We start from the raw sequence: 20,378 nt of genomic DNA on the forward strand, positions 1-20,378 counted from the left end.
CTCACGAAAGCTTATGCTCAAATAAATTTGTTAGTCTCTAAGGTGCCACAAGTACTCCTCTTTTTTTTTTAAGTATAGACAGTAGACAAGTCAAACTGACATTTAAAATAGGATTTTTGTGCAAGGAGGGGAAACACGTCCAGCATATTGTGCTTCCTTTGACAAGCTCTGCGTGTAGCCTCACTGGCATTCAGTAGTCTAGACAAAAATCAATATAAGCACTGACAGTCAGGCTACATCTTACCAGTTTGGGTCCGATTTGTAATTGTATAAATAGCATTCAACCTTTGGATTTAGTAAAGGAATTTATGGTTAAATTAGTGTCATGCTACTTCCCTGCATAAATATTAATGCCATCATTGGTTAAAACTCTGGAACCATTTCCAATTTATAGCATACGGAGGCTCAGATGGTTGAGTAGTGAAACCTTTGACGTCTCTGTGCAGAACACAGAGTATCAGCCATGTTTAACAAATATACCCCTTTCATGCCACTAAATATTCTTGATAAAATTTGCTATTCCATTGAAAATGGTCACAAGGGCAGAAGCATTTCTGATCAACGGTGGGATTAATTGGAAGCACAACAAATAGTTCGTCCTTCATTTTTTCACTAAACCTCTAATACTTTAAATATAAAAGGCACTTGGGCTTTTCAGCTGTTAGTTTTTCCCTTAAGAAAGCTGTTGTCACACCATCACTAGCACTTTAAAATGACAAAGTAAATAACAGATCGGGAATGAAAGTTAAATTCATGGCAGGAATGTCTGTCAGCATTACTGTAGTATGGGAATAGACTCTTAGATCTGGACTATTGTACAGTAGAAATTAAAAACAACACATGAACCATGAGGTCACATCTGATTCATTTCTAAATCACTGACACATATATAATTTAATTTAAAAAGTGAAGTTCAGACTTGTCCTTACATTGCAAAATGGTATTACTCTGGTCAAGAGAGGCAATAAAAACAATCACTGAATTCCTAGCATTAATATTCAAAGAAGGCACTTTGCTGTGAAGTTAATACATTCACTTTGATCTGTTACAGTCATTCTGAAACATCATTGTGTGCTACCTTGTGATCTGGTCTTGTCCACTGAATTTGGGTATCATCAACTTTCAGTTTTCCTATAATGGTAAGTGCCAATAAGCTTGAAGTCAGCAGTACCATTATTTCAGTTCTATGTGCCCCTGTCATAGCTAAGAGAACACTCTTCTTGTGTACTGAAGTAAAGTGATTTGTTCACCAGAGAAAAGGTCACCTCTTCCAACTTTGCAAGAAGCTAGACAATACAAAGTACATATAACAGAATGTGTTTCAGGAGGGAAAAGTAAACTGTGGGGAGCAAGCAATGAGGTAATGGAAGCAGTGTTCAGCTTTCATAGAAACGGGACTGATACTTGTTAGAAACCGCCTAAAGCCTTATAAAGAAGAGTTGTTCATTATGTATGATGACAAGTTGTGGGTCTATAAAGGCTATTTACTTATTCAAGAGCCAATGATTGCTATGAGTAAGAACCACCACTGCTACCCATTCAGATTGCTTATCCAGGATGGGCAGCTGTTCTGTCTGGCCAAACTACTCGCAGCCAATAACTGCTCAGCAGTGGTGAAAGGGATATTAGCATCATCATCAGTGGCAAGGCCAGACTAGTACTCTGCTGCCCCATAGCAGGGAACATTTCCTTAGCAATTGTCTCTGAAGCCATTGGCTCTTTGGCACCATATAGTCACTTACCAGCAGTTAAATCTTGTGCACTGAAAATATTACCACCACAGAGCCTCAGTGACCCTCCCTTCGCCCATCTAGTTGAGAGCCCAGCTCCAAATGCTGCTTTTGGAACTAGAGAAGACCTATAGACTGGTTAGAGGGCATAGGATATTTATACCTTGGGCCTATGAACTATAGGTCTCAATGTTATGTGTGCGTCAGGGCTGTGGTTTGCAACCAGGGGTACGTGCACCCTGCAAGGGTACATCAACTCATCCAGATATTTGCCTAGTTTTACAATGTTACATAAAAAGCACTAGCAAAGTCATTATTAAAATTTCATACAGACAATAATTTATTTATGCTGCTCTATATACAATACATGGAAATGTACATACAATATTTATATTCCAATTGATTTATTTTATAACTATAGGGTAAAAATTAGGAAGTAAGAAAATTTTCAGTAATAGTGTGCTGGGACACTATTACTATTTCATATTTTTAAGTCTGATTTTTGTAAGCAAACAGTTTTTTTAAAGTGAAACTTGCGGGGTACATAAGACAAATCAGATTCCTGAAAGGCATACAGTAGTTTGGAAAAGTTGAGAGCCACTGGTTTATATTGCTCTATATACTATACACTGAAATGTAAATACAATATTTATATTCAAATTGGTTTATTTTATAATTATATGGTAAGCAAATTGTTTTTAAGTGAGGTGAAACTGGGGTGATGTGTGGTACGCAAGACAAATCAGAGTCCTGAAAGGGGTACAGTAGTCTGGAAAGATTGAGAGCCACTGCGTCTGCTTCAGGGCACAAGTTAACTACTAACTGGGGTTAGAACCTACCCACCCCCCTTTCCTCCTCCCCATCCTAATCAAAAGGTTATTCCTTAATTGATCACGATGAGGTTTCTTGCACCTTCCTCTGACCTGGCCACTATCAGCCACAAGCCCAGGAGGTCCATGTAGGCGAGTTTCCTATCTGGTATGCAATTACTAGATTCCTAAATGTGAGTGGGTCAAGGATGCTTAAAATGCCCACCGTGTTGGCTATCATTGAGCAGTTTGAATAGCTACAGAGATTTTTTTTTGTTTTTTAAATGAAACCACCTCTCATAACAGCTTTTGTTCCGCACAGATTCATTACACAGATACATTGAGTGGATATCCAGGAGCATTTCACAGTTTGAAGGTAGTGGAAACACCAGAATTTTGCATCCATGTCAGTTTCCCCATGTGGGGGAAGGGGGCACAGTGCAGGGGTTAGGTAAAGTGCTTGGGGCACAAGAGGGGGTGGCACCAGGGGCAATGCGGAGGCACTATACCCATGAGGGCCGGGGCACCAAAATACAAGTTCGCCCAGGGTGTCATTTTCCTTAAGACCAGCCCTGTTCATTCTCACAGAAACCACCACTAGCACTACTTGTCCCTCCTTGCTGACCAGATTGAGTGAATGAGAGACTGACCGTTCCTGTGTTCAGGGTTCAGGCATGGGGCAGCACTAGAGGCTGCTGCCTGTCAAGTACTCTTAGGGACTGACAGTGACAGGGCCTGTGGCATCTCCCCGACACTACATTTACCCTAGAAAAAATTTCTAAATTACCTTTGTAAAATCTCAACTCTTTTTGTCCTGGTTTTCAATGGTTTGTAAATCCTCTAGGTTTTCTTCAGTACGCCCCTTGTCTGGCCTCTTTTTCTAGGGCTCTTCCTGGCCTAGGATATAAATTATGCTTTGGAAATATGTTATTCCCCATTTTATTCCCCATCCCTAGTAACAAGCTTTTTCCTCATCAGCTCTTGGGTTTGCCTTGTAAGTAATACTCAGAACACTGTTACAGCCAAGAATGAAACAGATTGGTAACGAGTAGGTAGTGATAGCGTCATGCCATCTTGTGGGATATGATAGTTACAGCAACATTGCAATAGCATAAATGACCTTCAGGCTGCATCCCCAGTGAAATGTTAGCATAATTGGTACACCCTTTGGCCATGCAGGACTTAATTGGAATACTTTACTTTCTAGTGCAGAAGGCGTATGTGTTAACTTTTGATCTTTGTAAAACAAAGTATTATATTTAAAAAATAAGTACAATAAATACCTAGTCATTGCCCTATCTCCCTGAAAGGGTGGGAAGGCTTGCAACTTGGGGATCAGCTTACATATAGTTAGATAGCACATTTATTTCAAAGTAGTTTTGAATGCTGCAGTATTAGAATGCTCTGTGCAGTGCAGGCTAATGTTTAACTTAAAAACAACATTCAGTGCTTAAAGGTGAATAATTCCGTTACCTGATTAAAACAAAGCCACATGAGTGAGCAGAATCAAATAAAGTGTTTTAGCCTGTGGCTAACAGTTTGAACTCTCAGCTTCCAAATGGAACTGGAAGTAAGATGGGCACCAGACCATCTCCCAGATTCAGCCCCACTGCTGCTCAAACAACAGCCTCACATCTTTCCTCTGCTGGGCTTTTTCTTAGATTCCCTACACTGACTGGGTTTATTCATTGATGGAGATAAAACATTGGCACAGGGGCGTTCCCTGTGGAAGGTTAGCACGACCAGGGCATCACTGAAATGACCCATTGGCTGCTAGCATGAAACAGAACAGCCCTGCAGGTACTCTAATTTATGTTGGGTGTGGCCCAGTGGCCAGACAGCCCAAGGACTGGGGGGATGCAGAGGTGATTTAAAGCCAGTTTTGTACCCCTCAAGATCCACAGTGCACCCTGCCTACGACTCAGGATCTGGGTCAGTCTGTGTGCACCAGGCACAGCTTTGATAGCATCATGACAAAAGTTCCTGGCTTTTCCTGAGGATTTATGGCAGCATATTTGTGGCACTTGCATGCAACACAAGCTCAGAATGTTTCTGGAGTAGGAGGTCTAAACAATAAAACCCCATGTAACTGTAAAGGCAGAACATTCTCTCTAAATGGTTTTGCAGAGAGCCTGGAACATACTATACAAAATGTTTACCAAAGAGAAAAGGGGTTTTCTGCAAATGAAAGCAGTGGGAGCTAGTTTAATCCCCGTGTAAGTACAAGAGAATCCATCAGGGTATGCTCCTCCAGTGACATCTCTGCCTTGAGTCATAGGCCTGTGGCAGGGGAAAGGCCTCTGTCAATGCACTGAAGACTTGTGCAGATTTTACATCGTAATAGAACATTGCTTAAGGTTGGAAGCAACCTCTTACGCAGTAAGGATTCCTTACACAGTACTGAACTCTGTCAATCTCTGCCCAGGTGAACACATGCTTGGATGTGTGACCAGGACACAGGCAACATCTTCTTGACTAACTTGTCAACGTGATAGATGGCAAAAGGATGATAAATCACAAGGTGCAACCTAATATGCTCATAGCCTCTTGCGTTTTCTGAACTGTCACAACAGCCACTAAACTACCATGCCCAAATTGCAGGGCAATGAGTAACACGGCTAGGGTCACTCACACTCCTTTATGCCTTAGTATGCAAAGAAGAATGCTTGAACTGGCACGGGGACTATCAGCAAGGATGCCACATATTCCCATCTATCAGGGTTTCATGAGAAAAAAGACAAGAAGTGGAGAAAATGTGGAGCTACCTTTAATTTTTCTGCGCATATCCCCTGTTGTATGTTAGGATGGATCCTCACCACAGAGGGAGAGAGATGCATATACCATCACTTGTATGTGTGTGACATGGGTGGAGGAAGGTGCAGTGAAAGAAAGATGGTCCAGAAAAGAGTAATACTGAGGACACTGTTAGAGCCAAGAATGAAACTCAGATTGGTAACAACATGTAGGTGGTAATAACATGTTTTGGGCTCAAAGGGAAGCTGCAGACTTTAAGCAGAGAAGCTCCTCACTTTGCCTGAATCATTTTGTTTAGCAATGAATAGTGTCAGTGTTTCCAGCGTTTTGATGAGTGTTGCTATCTGAGATTTGGAGAAGCTGACACCTCTGCAAAATTAACCACAGCTAGATTTAGCGCATCCCAGTGTTTAAATAATACAATAACATTTTATGAGCAACCACAGGTGTGGCTTCCATGTATGACTCGCACCAAAAAAAAAAAAAAAGTTTTGTGTGGATGAAAATAGGCATTTTGGGCAGGGATTAAGCAAGGCCAGAATTACAATGCCGGATTGGGGGTGTGTGTGTGTGTGTGTGGCGGGGGAAAGGGTAACACCTCTTTCAGTCTATACAAAGACTAATCACAATGTTACAAGGTAGAATTCTTTACAATTATATTTGATCAATATTAAGTACATATGATATAATTCAAACCATGCACTAAATTTCCAGTGGGAATGACAGCTGAGAAACAACTGCCAAAAACACTCATTCAGCTGCTAGGTTTTATTAATACTACCACTTTTAGAAAATATTTTCAGGAAATTAACACAATGCTTCCAGCAAATGAGTCAGTTTTACATGGATCAGGCCTGTAGAAGACTGGCAGTTGATACAAAAAGTAAAGACCCTAACATCTTTTGCTATCCTCTGTGTAAGCCTTTTCCTCTTGAAATTTACTTGTGAGAGATAGGCATTTATGTTGTGCTGCAAGTGCCAAAGGGCCATGATCCTTGTACTCCCAGTTGTCTTTGTATAGCCACCTATTGTCGCTTGTCTTATACTTTGTTCCTGCGCCAGAATGTATAAACTGTCTTTTTGTTCTGTGTTTGTGCATAAGCTAGCATGGGACAGGAGCTGGGATAGGGGTGTGTGTGCTCTAGGACTAGGACTTTCATGCACTATGGTAATAAAAATAATTATTAATCCACTAGAAAGAAACACCCTGACCAAGCTCTGAGCCTGTGCATAACCCAGAATTCTTGACAAGGCTGCCTTGATATGTATACCACAGGAATCCGCCACCAGTTAGGGTATGGCATCTTTATGTAAGGCATCATTTTTCTCTGTCATTCCAAACCTAGATTTGCATCACAAAATGTTTACACAGGAATAAAACCAAGGTTCATACAACAAGAAAATATGAACTGCAGGTATGGAGGCCTGCACTAATTGCACTTCAATGGGATCAGTGTCTGTTGCCACCTAGGAATTCCTGGGAACACTAGGGTGTTGCTGGGCTTTTTTGTTTTGTTTTGTTTTTTGGCCAAGGGACACTGAGTTTAGCTGACGTTTATTCCTAGGCCCAGCCCAGCTCCCTATGGCCTAGGAGAGACAAAAATGAAACCAAGCGACGACATTTGCAACAGCCATAAATAAAATACACAAGCCCAAGGGGGTGGGAGCCCTCACTCCACAGAGGTCCCATGGCACCAGTGGGTGCAGCAATTGTTAATGGTGCCGTAAACTTTTAAAATGTTGCAGAAAGTTTAGAACAAGGTCGGTCAGCACTCCCAAAGTCTGATTTACTTACTCCTTTGGTTCTGTTTTGTGAGGTTAAAAAAAACCTCCAAAACCAGTGGTATAAGATATCCAACATTATGACTATGTATACTATACCCTGGGAAGGAATTCACAGCATCATTTGCTTTATGACAAATATACAGGTGGGAAAGGGCTCACAGTTAAGCAAGAGCAATGTGTCACCTGCCAGGCAACCCAGTCTCCCTCATGGATGAGATGGGGATTCTGGAGGAATGGTGGAAGCATTTATTATCCCTCAACTATAGACATGGAGTCTAGAAATATGTTAAATCACATCTAATCAATCTGAGAGGGGCCAGTGCAGTAGAGTTCCCTTTTCTGGTTTTAAACCCATCAAGCAGTGAGGCTTCCACAACTTCCACTGGGAGATTATTGTATAGCAGTTAAAAAAAAATTATCCATATAGAAGACCTTTTAGAGGGTCACCCCAACTCTTGAGCTATTGAAGGTGGTGTCACTAGTATTGATATATACTCATATTCCCCTCTGCATACTCCTTGGCTGTTAAGGAAAGGACCATATTTCTAGGCACATATACTTTGAAATCTGCTTGTCCTGACCAGACCTCCCATCTAGCAAAGGCCTTTCTCTTATGCAGTACTGAACTCTGTCAATTTCTGCCTAGGTGAAGACATGCTGCCCAACCCCTGCACATTCAAACCTGTGATCAGAAGCTCTTGTCAAGGCATCATATCTTGCTTGTGCAAGTCTTATGTGCCAGTGGATAAGCAGAAGAACCTCTGCGGCTGGAACCTGCAGAGCAGCCCCTGCAGCAGAGAGGCTGATTACTCATCTGGGTAGCTGGAAACATGACTTGCAACCCATGCAGGATTTATCCCTGAAAATATACAGGAATCCTACAGTCGAGGAATGTACACAAGATTTCCTTGGCCAGTGCCCTCCTAAATTTGCTACCTGTGAGAAGCATTAAGCCATGGCATAGGTTCAGGGTACCTGGGGAAACGCCAACGCCACCGCCACCCCCCCCCCATAAGGCTTTTTAAAGGGAAAGCGGTCAGAGCACTGGAAAGCATGCTGTATGGAACAATCCTGTACGGTCCTTGATGAAATGGAAAAGGCCTATTAGCTCACGCAGTTCAGCTCCAACGTCTATACTTCAGTTGACCAACAAGAACGGCAGCAGCTCAGGAGAGAAAGCGTTTGCACTATTATGGAAAGACACCAGTGATTGTAAATTTAGAGTCGCACAGGCTTGTAGTGTGCAATTCCTGTTAAAACCCAAAGAAGTTGGGTGACTAAAACCTTGCAAAACTTTGGGTGGGGGAGGGGGAGAGAGAAAGACATGTGAAAGGAAGGTTAATGAGTTTAGATGCACAAAAATCAGGAACTGCCCAAGCTTCTCATTACTATGCAAGGGTAACAGGCCCATATACAAAAACTGCCTCCAGCTTGGGAAGGAAAAGTGATATGGCTAGATGAACAGGAGACATGTCAGCTCAGAGGATAAAGGACTTCTCTGCCTCCCCCATCCCCAAAAAACAAAGTTATAAGCACCTGAAAATGAACGTATTTCTGCCACCATAGCAAAAGGTATATGACTACCATGAAGGACACCATGACAGGTTTCAGAGTAGCAGCCGTGTTAGTCTGTATTCGCAAAAAGAAAAGGAGTACTTGTGGCACCTTAGAGACTAACACATTTATTACAGCATAAGCTTTCGTGAGCTACAGCTCACTTTATCAGATGCATTTGGACACCATGTAACAGTATAATGTCAGCCTCTGACTCCACACTTTAATTGCTTGATTAAAATTCAGCATCCTTCTTAGCAAAAGTTATTTCCCAGAGATGTGAAGCTCAGAGGTTGGTATGATTACATCAGTAGAATACAAAGTTTTAACAGAGGAGGCAAAAGAGGGAACAGATTTCTTTTTAGCCCGATTGGCAGCAAAAAGGTTTCAGCACACTGGTGTTCAGTTCACCATCTCCACTCATGTTCTTTGCAATAAATCAGTACTGAGCATCTATGACTGGGAGTTCCTGCAATACACATATTCTTCCCAGAAGAGGCCATGGAACATTTCTGGAATTGGACTATTTACTATTATTCATGAATGCAGTGAGGCAAAAAAGGAAAAACAGAACTTTTCCAGGGAATGGACTGGATTTTATTAACCATCTGATAGCATCAGAGTTTAATGCATTTAGCATGAAGGTCTGAAAGAACCAGCCCGTAATACTATGTTAGGTCAGCTTGAAGAATGACAACTTGCAAAGGACTGCTTTTTCTTTCACAGTGCTCATCCTCTTACTAAAGAAAATTAGTGGACAATGATTACTAGCAACTTAAAGCTCAGCAACTGCTCCAGCTTTACTCCATCTAAATAAAATCTCTTGCCCCCCCTATAAAATAGAATTACTGATACCTGGGCTACCCCTCTCATAAAGTAAGTTAAGGTCACTGTTAGTATTAAGTCACTTAAGGTCAGTATTAAGACCAAGTCTCTGTCCTGCGGAACTCATAAGTCAAAAGAGATAGCACAGCCAAAGATTGGGATGACACAAACGGCAGCAGTGTTATGAGTGAACAGAAATATCTGCTTCTTAATTTGAGTTTAACCTTGGTTTTGTATTTTGTTCATCCGAGAAACCTCTGCTGAGGGCAGAATTAAGGCTCTCAGCCTTTCAGAAGCAGAGTGTTTTGAGGAGAGACTTGAAAGAGAAGGTGAAGGCATGACCAACTGGGCTAGGGAGGGGTTTCCAGGAATCTGGGGCCACGTGGAACAAGGCCTGGAGACAAGAGTGGGAGGAGGACACGAAGGGGATGGTTAGTCATGCAGCTTGGGTGGAACGGACAGGATAAGGGGGCGAGGCAAAAGGAGAAACATTTCTAGTGAAGCGACACCTATTAGGCTACAGCATGGCTGATAATCAGCACTGAAAACAGGCTGCAATTTAGTGTTGCAGCTGGTTTGTCAGCTACTGTGGAAAGATACTTGAGAACGTGTGGTGTGTTCAGGCACGTAATTAAATACAGCTCCACTTTAATGACAGGCTGTAGCGGCAATTCCTAAACTCATACTCTGCCTGAGAGGAATTCAAAAAAGCCCCAATGCTCTTATAGACTGTATTAAACCCAAGCACAGAAATACTGCTGAGATGATGTATTCCAGTAGATCTCAAACTAGCAGGGGAACAGGCTCACCTGGGTGGGTCCAGAGCAGACAATAGGACTGGAAAAACAGGCAAGTGGTTACTTGAAAGCCACTTAACTTTCCTCTGGGCTTCCACAGCAACCCTCCCTGCAGAGGGCTCTAGGGACAGCACAAGCCCAGCGACCCACATTTCTCTCCTTTACTCCACTGATACTCAGTGAACCTGCAAGTACATATGCGACTGGCCTGATGATGGCACCAACAGCTCTGAGCAGAGTTAGATGAGATTATGGTAAAGTCACCATGCCACCAGAGCTACAGCAATGGTGGACATTTTTAAGAGAGCTTCATGCAGATGTAACCTAGAGGTCTCTCTAACCGTGAGAGAGAAATAATTAAGCTTTTGTTGCAAAAATAAAAAGCCCTAGGTGTGGAAATTCAGTGGATATGGAACCCCTATAAACATGGACCCTACTTATCTTGAAATATCACTTATCTACCTCACAGGGTTATTTGGACTTACTAGCTAACACGCTTAGATTACAAGATCATTAAGTCAGGGACTTTACCTGCACGTTTGTCTATTCATTGGTGCTATGTACTTTCTCCAATATCTTTTCAGGGTTCATGCACTAAGTAAGTATTGTGTTGTATAAACAATGCTGCCAGCGTCTTTCCTATTGAACAGAAAAATTAGTTTGAGTATAGAGTTGTACTTTATTTCACCTAGAAAAAACATCCCTTCCCCTACCTTCCCTCTGTCTACTTTTGGACTTTTTAGCCTCCGAGCTCTTCAGGTCAGGAACACTGCTGACCTCTTTTGTGTTTGCACAGTGCATAGCACATTGTGGGTGCTACCGGAAACAATAATCAATAATAATAGGTTTACTAATCTTGATAGGCTGTGTATCATGAATTTATGGCACATTTTATTGGTCAATATGATAAATTAGAGACACACCCTAAAATAGGCTGGCAAAGCTACACAATGAAATGAAACAAGAACAGAAGATAGTATGCAACATGAATGAGTAAACACTGCTGTAGGAACCTTAAGATTAGATCAAGAATTGCAAAAGTTAACTGTGAAGCCTTAAAATGTTGCATTAACATTGTTTGCATTTATGTAAATTTTTCTTTTAGAAAAACCACACTGAAAACTAAAATGCATGAGACTACCACCAAATAAATCAAGAAACATTACATATATCATAAATAAGTATATTATAACTTTATTAAATTCAAGACGACAATATTCAAAATAAAACAAAGTGAATAAAATCCTTGGGTTCAATACTGTACACATGATGCAGAAATATCAGTGCATTTTCTATAGCATGTATTTCACCTTCATTTAGTTTGTACTAAAACATAAAAGTAAGCTTTAAAATAGCTCAAATATCTCATTCAGTAGTTTAAACTGTAAACAGCTTGTTCATTTCTATAGGAGGAGAGCATTATAGTAATGGACCTCCATTAATGAGCACCTCTTCTCTTGTACTTATCTATAAAAGGATAAATATGTGGAAGTACGCACGAGAAACAGCTAATGCACAAGTGTTGCATCTCCCCGGACCTAAATGGAACAGTGAGGCAGACTATGGTGGGGGGGGGGAAACAAAAACAGAAAGAAGCAGTATCTGAAGCAAAGGTAGATGTGACTGACACTGTTTGTAAATGGAATCATGTTTAATTTACCAAAAAAAACAAACTACACAACCAGAAAATACTGAATAGAAACCAGAACACAAGACCAGCTTGTGTTGTGTGTTTCTGTTTATAATACAGTCAGAAGTTTGTATACTGTACTAAATAGGGATGAAGTCATTGCTGACCATTTACTAGCAATTGGGGATAAGATACCTTTCCCCTCTCAATTTTAGGACACTAACATGCATTCCTTGGATCCCTTATAGAGAGAACAATGGGTGAACGTTAGCAGTAGCTGGTCCAAGTCTCTGCTAGGAAAATCTGCAGAATTCTGCCATGTGCCTGTTAGTGGGTGAAAGAATCCAAGAGGCACCATAAAAAAAGCAGAAGTCGAACCCCCTGTTGGAAGCCACTTCGCTAAATTCTACTTATATCCTACTAAGTTTTCAAAATATTGAAGATATTTAAAAAGTCTAAACACTTTCCAATACACTTCCAAGTCTTTAAGTAGATGTCAATTTCCTTCTAGCCAGATTAGCACATCCAAGCTAAAGAGAACAGGGTTTGTTCCCAGCAATGCCATCTTCTGCAAAAGATTTTAAAATGCCAAGTCTATTATTTTGGAAATGCCTGTGATATAAAACAAAAATACTGTACTGCACTTTCTTCCCTGATTTCGGTTTTAGACATCAAAACTGGATTTTTTCTTAATATGCCTTTACAAAATATATTACTCTAGGATAGTGTATAACTGGCCAACATGGCTATGGTTACTCCATGTGTTTCTATAAATGCTTTACAGTCTTCAATTAGACAGACCAAGATAGGCTTAGTCCAGACAAACTATTCAGAGATATGCAGCATAAGATGACTACCATTGATACTCCACTCTTCTGCTGAAACAGGAAGAATTCCATTACTTCATTATTTGAGAACCTTTCCTTGGATCTCAAAAACTTAGCAACATGGTTAAGATCTACTCCATCCTAAGCAACTATCGTGAATCATGTTCCAAGAATCTATGGAGAAACCACATAAGACAGGTGTTTCCGTTTCATGTGGCCAGCCATGTCCATTCTATCTTTTGAGTCCTGCTTTGCTGTGGCAGCAGCTGTGGTGCAGTCACCAGACCAAGACTTCATTTCTGTGCTTGAGCTGGTTTCTTCCGCTTCTCTGAAGAATTTCTCATACTTGTCCAGATATGAAGGCCTTTCAGGCAACAGATAGTAGTGTGTTGAACTGGCCTTCTTACCATTTTCAATAATGGGAAGAATGCAAGGGACCCTGTTTGCAGATCCATCACTGTTTTGTCTTTGTAGAGCTTTGCTGCTGACATACTTAGGATCAGGGGCAAAGCTCTGTGTGGGGGGCATGACCCCATTGAGGTACAATGGCAGACTTTTAGGGCTCGGTGTACGGGAATTGCTCCGTGATAAAGGTTCTCTCGGCGGCACTTTGGGAGGCCTGTCTTCATCACTGTATGCACTAGAAGTGACCTCTGCTGACCACCTTCTATAATCCGGTTTGAGTGCCCTAGGAGGTATGGGAACCCTAGGGGGGACCTCTGGTTTGTCTTCATCAGAATTGGGAGAAGCCCTATTTAAGTGGCTAGATAGCCTCACTACAGGTTTATTAAATGATCCAGCTGGCCCTGAATGAGACCTTCGTAAACGCCGATGTAGATGTTGTGGAGGAGGACATGGGGTTTGTGTACATCCATTTAGGTTATTTGCAGAGTTGGCATCTTCTGTTTTCGGTCCTGCTGGGGCATCAAAATAGGCATAATTGATCTGTCCACAGCCCCTAAAACTCCGCCTACTTGGAGCACTGGATTTAAAAGGAGGAAGTCCATAATCATCTAACAAAAAGTCAGTGTCTGAACTCGTTAAGAATTCCACCTCTCTGTCGACATCATCTGGAGAGAGGTCCTCAGAAATGGGCAGTGGAGGTAGTGGCCTAGAGCTGCGGTCATTGGAAGATGCAGAAGAAAACTGAGGTGGCCCACTCTTTGTCAGTGTATGAGGAGGCATCTCCTCAGAGAAACAGCCCACAGTTACTGACAGTTTGCTGAAACTAGGAACAAGATGATCTTCATGCTTTGAACTAAGAGTCTCACTTTTGGGACTAAGAGGAGATGGGCTGGATTTCTGAGGTGGGACCCTGACACAGCTTTCAGTAAAGCAGTAGCCATTTGTTGGTACAGGGTTTGAAATGTGCCCTAGGAGGGGAAAATAAAGTTAAGAATGTCTGTCTACATCCCCAACACCATGAATTTGTGACAGATGATCTAGACATTCATTTGTTCCCAATTCAGCACTAGGAAAAATGCATCCTTAATACCTTAATTAACAGAACTCTTAACTACAGTAATAGTAGTAACCTAAAACACACCTGCATAACAATATATTTATGAACAGCCAGCTGTTGTCCCATACATATAGCTTGCTTTACACAGGACACTGCACCATTTTTAAGCAAGCTTCACAGCATGCATCCTCAGAGTACTCCTGGAGGGATTCTGTGGGACTGTGCACCCACAGAAAATGGCCCCCCACTGTGTTTTCCTGCAGAAAATGGCAGGGAAGAAAAGGGAAGCTGCACGGGGGATGACCATGGGTGCAGTTTGGGAGCGTGGGGGGAACTGCCCCCCTCCAAAGAGGTGAGGCATGGGGGGCACACAGGATTACATGCCACTGCCCCACCCCTCATTCTACAAGCGCAGAGCTGCCCAACTGAAGGAAGCTGTGTCTCTGCTCTGAGACCTCTGCAGCTGAACGCTGCCTCCTGGGTCCTAGTGCCAGTCATACACCTCTTCTGTGTGCTGGGAGCCTTCCTGCTTTCTATTACGTGCAACAGAGTGCCCGCGGTGGGGCTGGGTAATTGGGGAAGAAGGGGAAAATGAGGGACAGAGGGGTGAGTAGGAAGAGACAGTGGGGAAGGAAGGGTGGGTGGAATAGGACAGGAGGAGGGGAAGGTAGAAGCGAGGGTGGGGGATGGAAAAGAAAAGGGGATGAGGAATCACAGGAAGAAGCAGGAGTTCAGCATGTGGCGTCCCCTCAGCAGCAGCTGGGGCTCCCCCGTTAAGCAGGCCCACCAAACCCCCACCCAGACAAACCCTACCTCCCTACACTCGGATCCCTCCTACGAGCCCCTCCACACCACTGATCCCCAACCAGATGCACCTGGACTCCCACCCCATCAAGCCCCATCTCCCCACACCCAGCCCCCCACACACTGAGCCTCAACTACCTTCACCTGGATCCCCTGCAGAGTCCCTTTGCCCATGCATCCGGAACACCCCAACAAGCCTCTGCATCCAGATCTCCCACTAAGCCACCCATACCCAGATTGCCCCACACAGAAACCTCTCACCTGGATCCCCCCACACTAAGTCCCTCCACACTTGGATCTTGCTGGGCTGAGCCTGCCCATCCACACCTAGTGCACCTGGCATAGAGGGAAATAGCCATGGGGCATTTCTGGGGCAAGCCCAGCCCTTGCACTGTGTCAGTGTCAGGTGTACCCTCACTGCTGAGTCTCTATACTGGGGGGAGGTGGGGGCTTCAGGGTGATCTCCCACCTCAATGCTCCTCCTGTGCACCCCACTGCCATGCTGGAGCCACATTTATTTATTGACAAATAAAATTTGCTGAATTTTGCAGAATTTAATATTGTGTAATTAATTTCAAATTTTTTGGTGCAGAATGCCCTCAGGAGTATCAGAGGGAGAATATTCAACACCATGTAATATATATATATATATATATGACTTATATTATGACAGTACTCCAGTTAAATAAGACAATTAGAGACCCATGGCACAACTTAGATTAAAACAGGGCTGTCTCTCCATGAGAGATGTTTTAACATGCAGTTGATTTGCCCCAACCACTTTACAACTATTTCAACAGAGTTCTATCCTTGTTAGCAGGTTTTGCTAAATATTTGACAACACTCAACTATTTACACTAAATATTTTCCTCAGAACAAATAAAAGTATACTATTAAGATACTAGGTAGAAAGAAAAACATTGGAGGAGAGCCAAAGTAGTGTTTAAATTCTGTCACTAGAGGGCAGCCTGGTGTCTAAAATCAGAAAGGTTTCAGAGCAGCAGCCGTATTACTCTGTATTCACAAAAAGAAAAGGAGTACTTGTGGCACCTTAGAGACTAACAAATTTATTTGAGCATTTGTTAGTCTCTAAGGTGCCACAAGTACTCCTTTTCTTTCTCCTACTGTAGATATTAAAAGGGACAGATTTTCTCCAAAACCACTTCCACTAAACAGTTTATATCAATACATCTCAAAATCTTCTGTGTACATACCAATAGATGTACAATGTTGCTGTGCTGATGGATTCAGATTGTATGTCATTGTTATAGGGTCCATGTTAAAGAAAGTCCTGCAAAGGGAAAAAAATATTCTGAATAAGTGAAGCATGAACAAGCACTAATACCAGTTACTGGGTCCACCTATGTCACATGCTTGGTAAGAACTCTCAAATCCACCTGCAAGGTTAATTTTCCCCACTTACTTTTCAAACCCATTGTGGCCGCTCCAGCAGGTTTTCAGACTCCCTATGCCTTGGCCATTATGGAGAAATCCAGTTTTTAATGGACCTCTCATTTCTTGAGCAGCAACTCCTGCCGTTGACATTGTGCCTTGCTCTGCAATGTCTCCAAATTTTAGAAATCCACAGTTCTCGCCAGGTATCCTGCAGCTTTCATTCCCTTCAGAGGAGAGGAGGGCGTAAGTACCACTAAGCAAACATGAGTGAGTCTTTCATTTTAAATGCCACCCAACTCTCTGAATTACAGTGACTCCTTTGTGAGAGGGCCCCTCTGGCCCAAACACCTGCTGAAAAGAAGGAAATATTTCACACATCGAAGTGTTTGTCCTTCTGTTTCTGTGACTGTAAAAACAAATCCAATAATTAGAAGAAGTTCTGTAAGAGTTCATTTTTGGAGAAACATCAATCCAAAGATTTTCAAGTTTCAGTAAAACAGGTGATGAATAGAAGTTTTATGCCAGCAAATTCAGACCTTGTACACATATTGACAGTTACTCAGACACACCAACTTTGCCAAAACATACAAATCGTTGTATAACATTGTATTATACAAACCTTCTGTATTATTGTGATAAGGAGTCACTTTGCTAAGGGTTTTAGCCTAAAAGGAACTTCATATGTAACCTGGTCAAAGACTTCATATGTAACCTGGTCAAAGACTCATTCTAATAGACTGAATATAAAGTGACCACTTAAATCAAAGGTTTGATCAATTCACAAGGGTTTCAGATAAGATCATTATATTGAATAATTAATCACTAAGTGTTAGCTACTAGAAATTCATTTGTTGGTCTCACAAGGTTTCCTCCTAGTATGTATAACACAACAGTTCCAAGCTATGGGGTTGAGCAAATCTAAACAAAGTAGAGTCATCCTTTTCTACAAAGCTTGTTTTGAATCTGTGCACAATAGCTTAGTAGGCACATTTACATTGGGAAACAGAAGTTCTGACAAAACACTTGAAATTCAATTACAAATTATAATATATGGAATATGCTGCTTTACAAGATTTTGCTTGTGTGAACCCACCTACTCTTCCCACAATTTCTGAAAGATCAGCTGTACATTCTGGACAGTGGAGAAACTGCAACTCAGTGAAACAAAAGTGCATAAAGTGAGGAGGATTAAATACAACAAGGTAGGAGAACCTCAGTCTCCTCACCTGAATACAGAGATTAAATGCCCTAAAATCACTTTAGAACAGACCCTTTACCTGCTCAAGGAGTACAGTGTACTGTTTAGGGCAAGATAAAAATGACATTTACATGATCATGAAAAGACAGATGTTTACTGAACATGATCAGTTATACTCTACATCTCTGGGTACTTGAAAGGAAATTCTCTCCAAAAAAGTAAAACCCGACACGTGTTTGGGACCAGATCATGCTCTGGCATGCTTTTTAAGGGATACCCAATGAATAGTCTGTACTGTTGGTAAGTTCAGTTCTCTCCCACCTCCCCTGCCTTTCATTATTCTATCCCCTAGAAAGCGTGTTCAAGAATAAGTAAGGAACCTGCCTGTTCTCTGTCTAGAGAAAGCCAGTTTGTGCCCAAGAAAAATGGTACAGGAATAAGACTGCACTCTTCTGCACCGATAAATTAACCTCCTGTTCCCATGATGCTGGAAGAGGTAGGTTCCACAGAGCCATCTGCAGTTTTAAGGGGACATGGTACTCAATCCTAAGTATGGACCAAGGCAAGCTCTCCAGAGTTTTAACTCATGCTCTAACACCAACTCTTGCTGCTACATAGGGCAATAAGTCATTTATTTTCTCTGCTTCAGTTTCCTCAACCATAAAATGGGGGAAAAAACTAATTTTTCGGCCTCACAGAGGCAAGAAAGAAACATCTGCAAAATAGTTTGAGACTGTATTCATGTTTGTAATTCTTAATGAGAGCCAGTAATACAAGATAAAGCAACATGGAGGTTTTACAAACCATGAATAACCATGCACACATTTGCATCAATGCAATCAATGCAGGTGGTTTCTTTCTTTCTCCCTCAACCCAAGTGTTTCTAAGGCCATGTCTACACTACCCACAGGATCAGCGGGTAGTGATCGATCCCCGATCGCTGCTGTAGACTCCGGAACTCCACCAGGGCGAGAAGCGGAAGCAGAGTCAACGGGGGAGCGGCGGCCGTCGATCCCACGCCGCGAGGACGCAAAGTAAGTGATTCTAATTCGATCTAAGATGCGTCAACTTCAGCTACGCTATTCTCGTAGCTGAAGTTGCGTATCTTAGATCGATTCCCCCTCCCCACCCCGTAGTGTAGACCAGGCCTTAGTCAGACATGTTGCCAGAATTTAGAAGGGAGAACATCAGCTTTGCTGGAATGGTACAACACTCAAACTCTGCCATTTTCTCTCTGACAGGATTGCATCATGGTCTTTAAAAAAAAAAATCTTTATTTCAGCTCTTCCCTTTTCATAGATACTCACTCTGTTGAAACAAACTTCTTAACTATGAGACACTAAAAAGCAGCATTTATTTTTTAACTTTATCTACTTAATTCTTACACCACTAAATCAAGTTAGAGACACTCATCAAACAATGGAAGCAAGGGTGGATAAAAATTTATGATTAAAAAACAAAAAATCTGGTTTTTTATTTAAATACATTTTTCTTTTTAAAAATAAACCAATTTAAAATTAAATTGAAATTATGATAACTTACATTAAGGCATAAATTAAAAAAAGTAAAAGCTATTAACCTGAATAAAATGTATGTTAAGCTATATTATTAAATAAAACTTGGATAGCTACAGTGTATCCTCCTGGTTAGCAAAAAGTACCAAATTTAGTGTAACGGCTATATTTAGTTCCAAATCAACATGTTTGAATGGTTACCAACCAATAAGATTAAAGTTTTCTTTAAGAAATACATGGATATGTAATTCTGGAAAGTGATTAAAACCATTCTATTAGCAGATAACTAGCAAATGAGTTAAAGATACACGAGTTAAAGTATTAACTTTAATAATAATAGTAGTAATACAGTTAAAGTATTAACCTCTCATTCTTTCAGTTGTACAAGCACAGACAGGACTACCCACTACAGGGCTGAGACTCAAGTAGGACACTGATCCTCAAACTCAGTTTCATGTAGCATTAAATAAAGACATCAATCCATGCCAGTTTATATCACATTGAGCAAGTGTCCTAACCTAGGAATGTTTGTTCCAATTGGAGTTTGACTACTTATGTCATGAAGTTGTGCCAACATTTTAAGTCTTCACTTGTTGCCTAGAGGACAGGTAAGGGCTCAATTTACTAGCTACTTCACACTTGTTAAATTGTTAGAAGTGACAAGAATTAGAAAATGCAGTTTAAAAATAATTAATCCATAGGCTAAAATACTAAGAATGGGTCCAAGCATTCACACTAGATTTGATTTACCTCAGTGTTTTCACCTTAGTGTGCTTACAAGAACTGGCAAGACCATAGAGAAAGTGTCTGTTACAATATAAAAAAAACAAGATGAAACAGGAAGGAGACTGGTGTTTAAATAGTTTGAAAGCACATGTAGAGTAGAGTGCTTACTCTGATTACATGAAAAAGCCTGCAGGGATTCTAAGAGGACCAGCCTCCACCTGCTCCCCTGCCAAAACCACTAGTAGTAATTAGTGTATGTGTCAACCTCCTAAAATGCTGTATAAATCTCAGCTTTCAGAGTGATTGTGCAAGTATTACTTGCTCTGAAATCCCCTTGGAGTTCTAAGCTTCTATTTCAGTAGATACTTAAATATTATACTCAGAAAGGTACTTCTCATTGTTTCCATCACCTAGTTTTCTGAATTAAAAAAATAAAGACAAGTTGTGCGTTCATAAAGCCTACTCACTTCAAACAATCTCTTTGTGAATTCATAGAAGGTGACCTACCTCTACATTTCAATTGGGAAATGTGAATGGACTGTTATGAAACTGTCCCAGCTTCGTATGT

The 20,378-nt window shown here is 41.4% G+C and overlaps 1 protein-coding gene and 1 long non-coding RNA gene across 7 annotated transcripts in view; one reads left to right on the forward strand and one right to left on the reverse strand.

The window, feature by feature from the left end:
- LOC122457075 lies at positions 1-11,430 on the forward strand. 4 transcript variants are annotated; one of them, XR_006276380.1, is made up of 4 exons: positions 1-1,139; positions 2,862-2,915; positions 4,965-6,588; positions 7,725-11,430. It is a non-coding gene; the product is annotated as an uncharacterized LOC122457075 (long non-coding RNA). The 4 variants fall into 4 exon arrangements; XR_006276379.1 differs by having other exon boundaries at positions 2,862-6,588; XR_006276382.1 differs by lacking the exon at positions 2,862-2,915.
- The window catches only part of ERRFI1 (ERBB receptor feedback inhibitor 1), a 17,153-nt gene continuing 8,198 nt past the window's right edge, over positions 11,424-20,378 (reverse strand). For 2 of the 3 annotated variants that reach the window (XM_038376389.2, XM_038376388.2), the window contains 3 exons: positions 16,401-16,596; positions 16,192-16,268; positions 11,424-14,084 (listed from right to left, as the gene is read on the reverse strand). In XM_038376389.2, coding sequence (XP_038232317.1) covers positions 12,886-14,084; positions 16,192-16,268; positions 16,401-16,522 — 1,398 coding nt within the window. In that variant the 5' untranslated portion in view covers positions 16,523-16,596 and the 3' untranslated portion in view covers positions 11,424-12,885. The remainder of the gene's footprint in view (positions 14,085-16,191; positions 16,269-16,400; positions 16,597-20,378) is intronic. The other variant, XM_043500027.1, reaches the window with a different exon arrangement.

This window comes from Dermochelys coriacea, chromosome 18 (genome assembly GCF_009764565.3).
Source record: "Dermochelys coriacea isolate rDerCor1 chromosome 18, rDerCor1.pri.v4, whole genome shotgun sequence".
Classification (NCBI taxonomy): Eukaryota; Metazoa; Chordata; order Testudines; family Dermochelyidae; genus Dermochelys; species Dermochelys coriacea.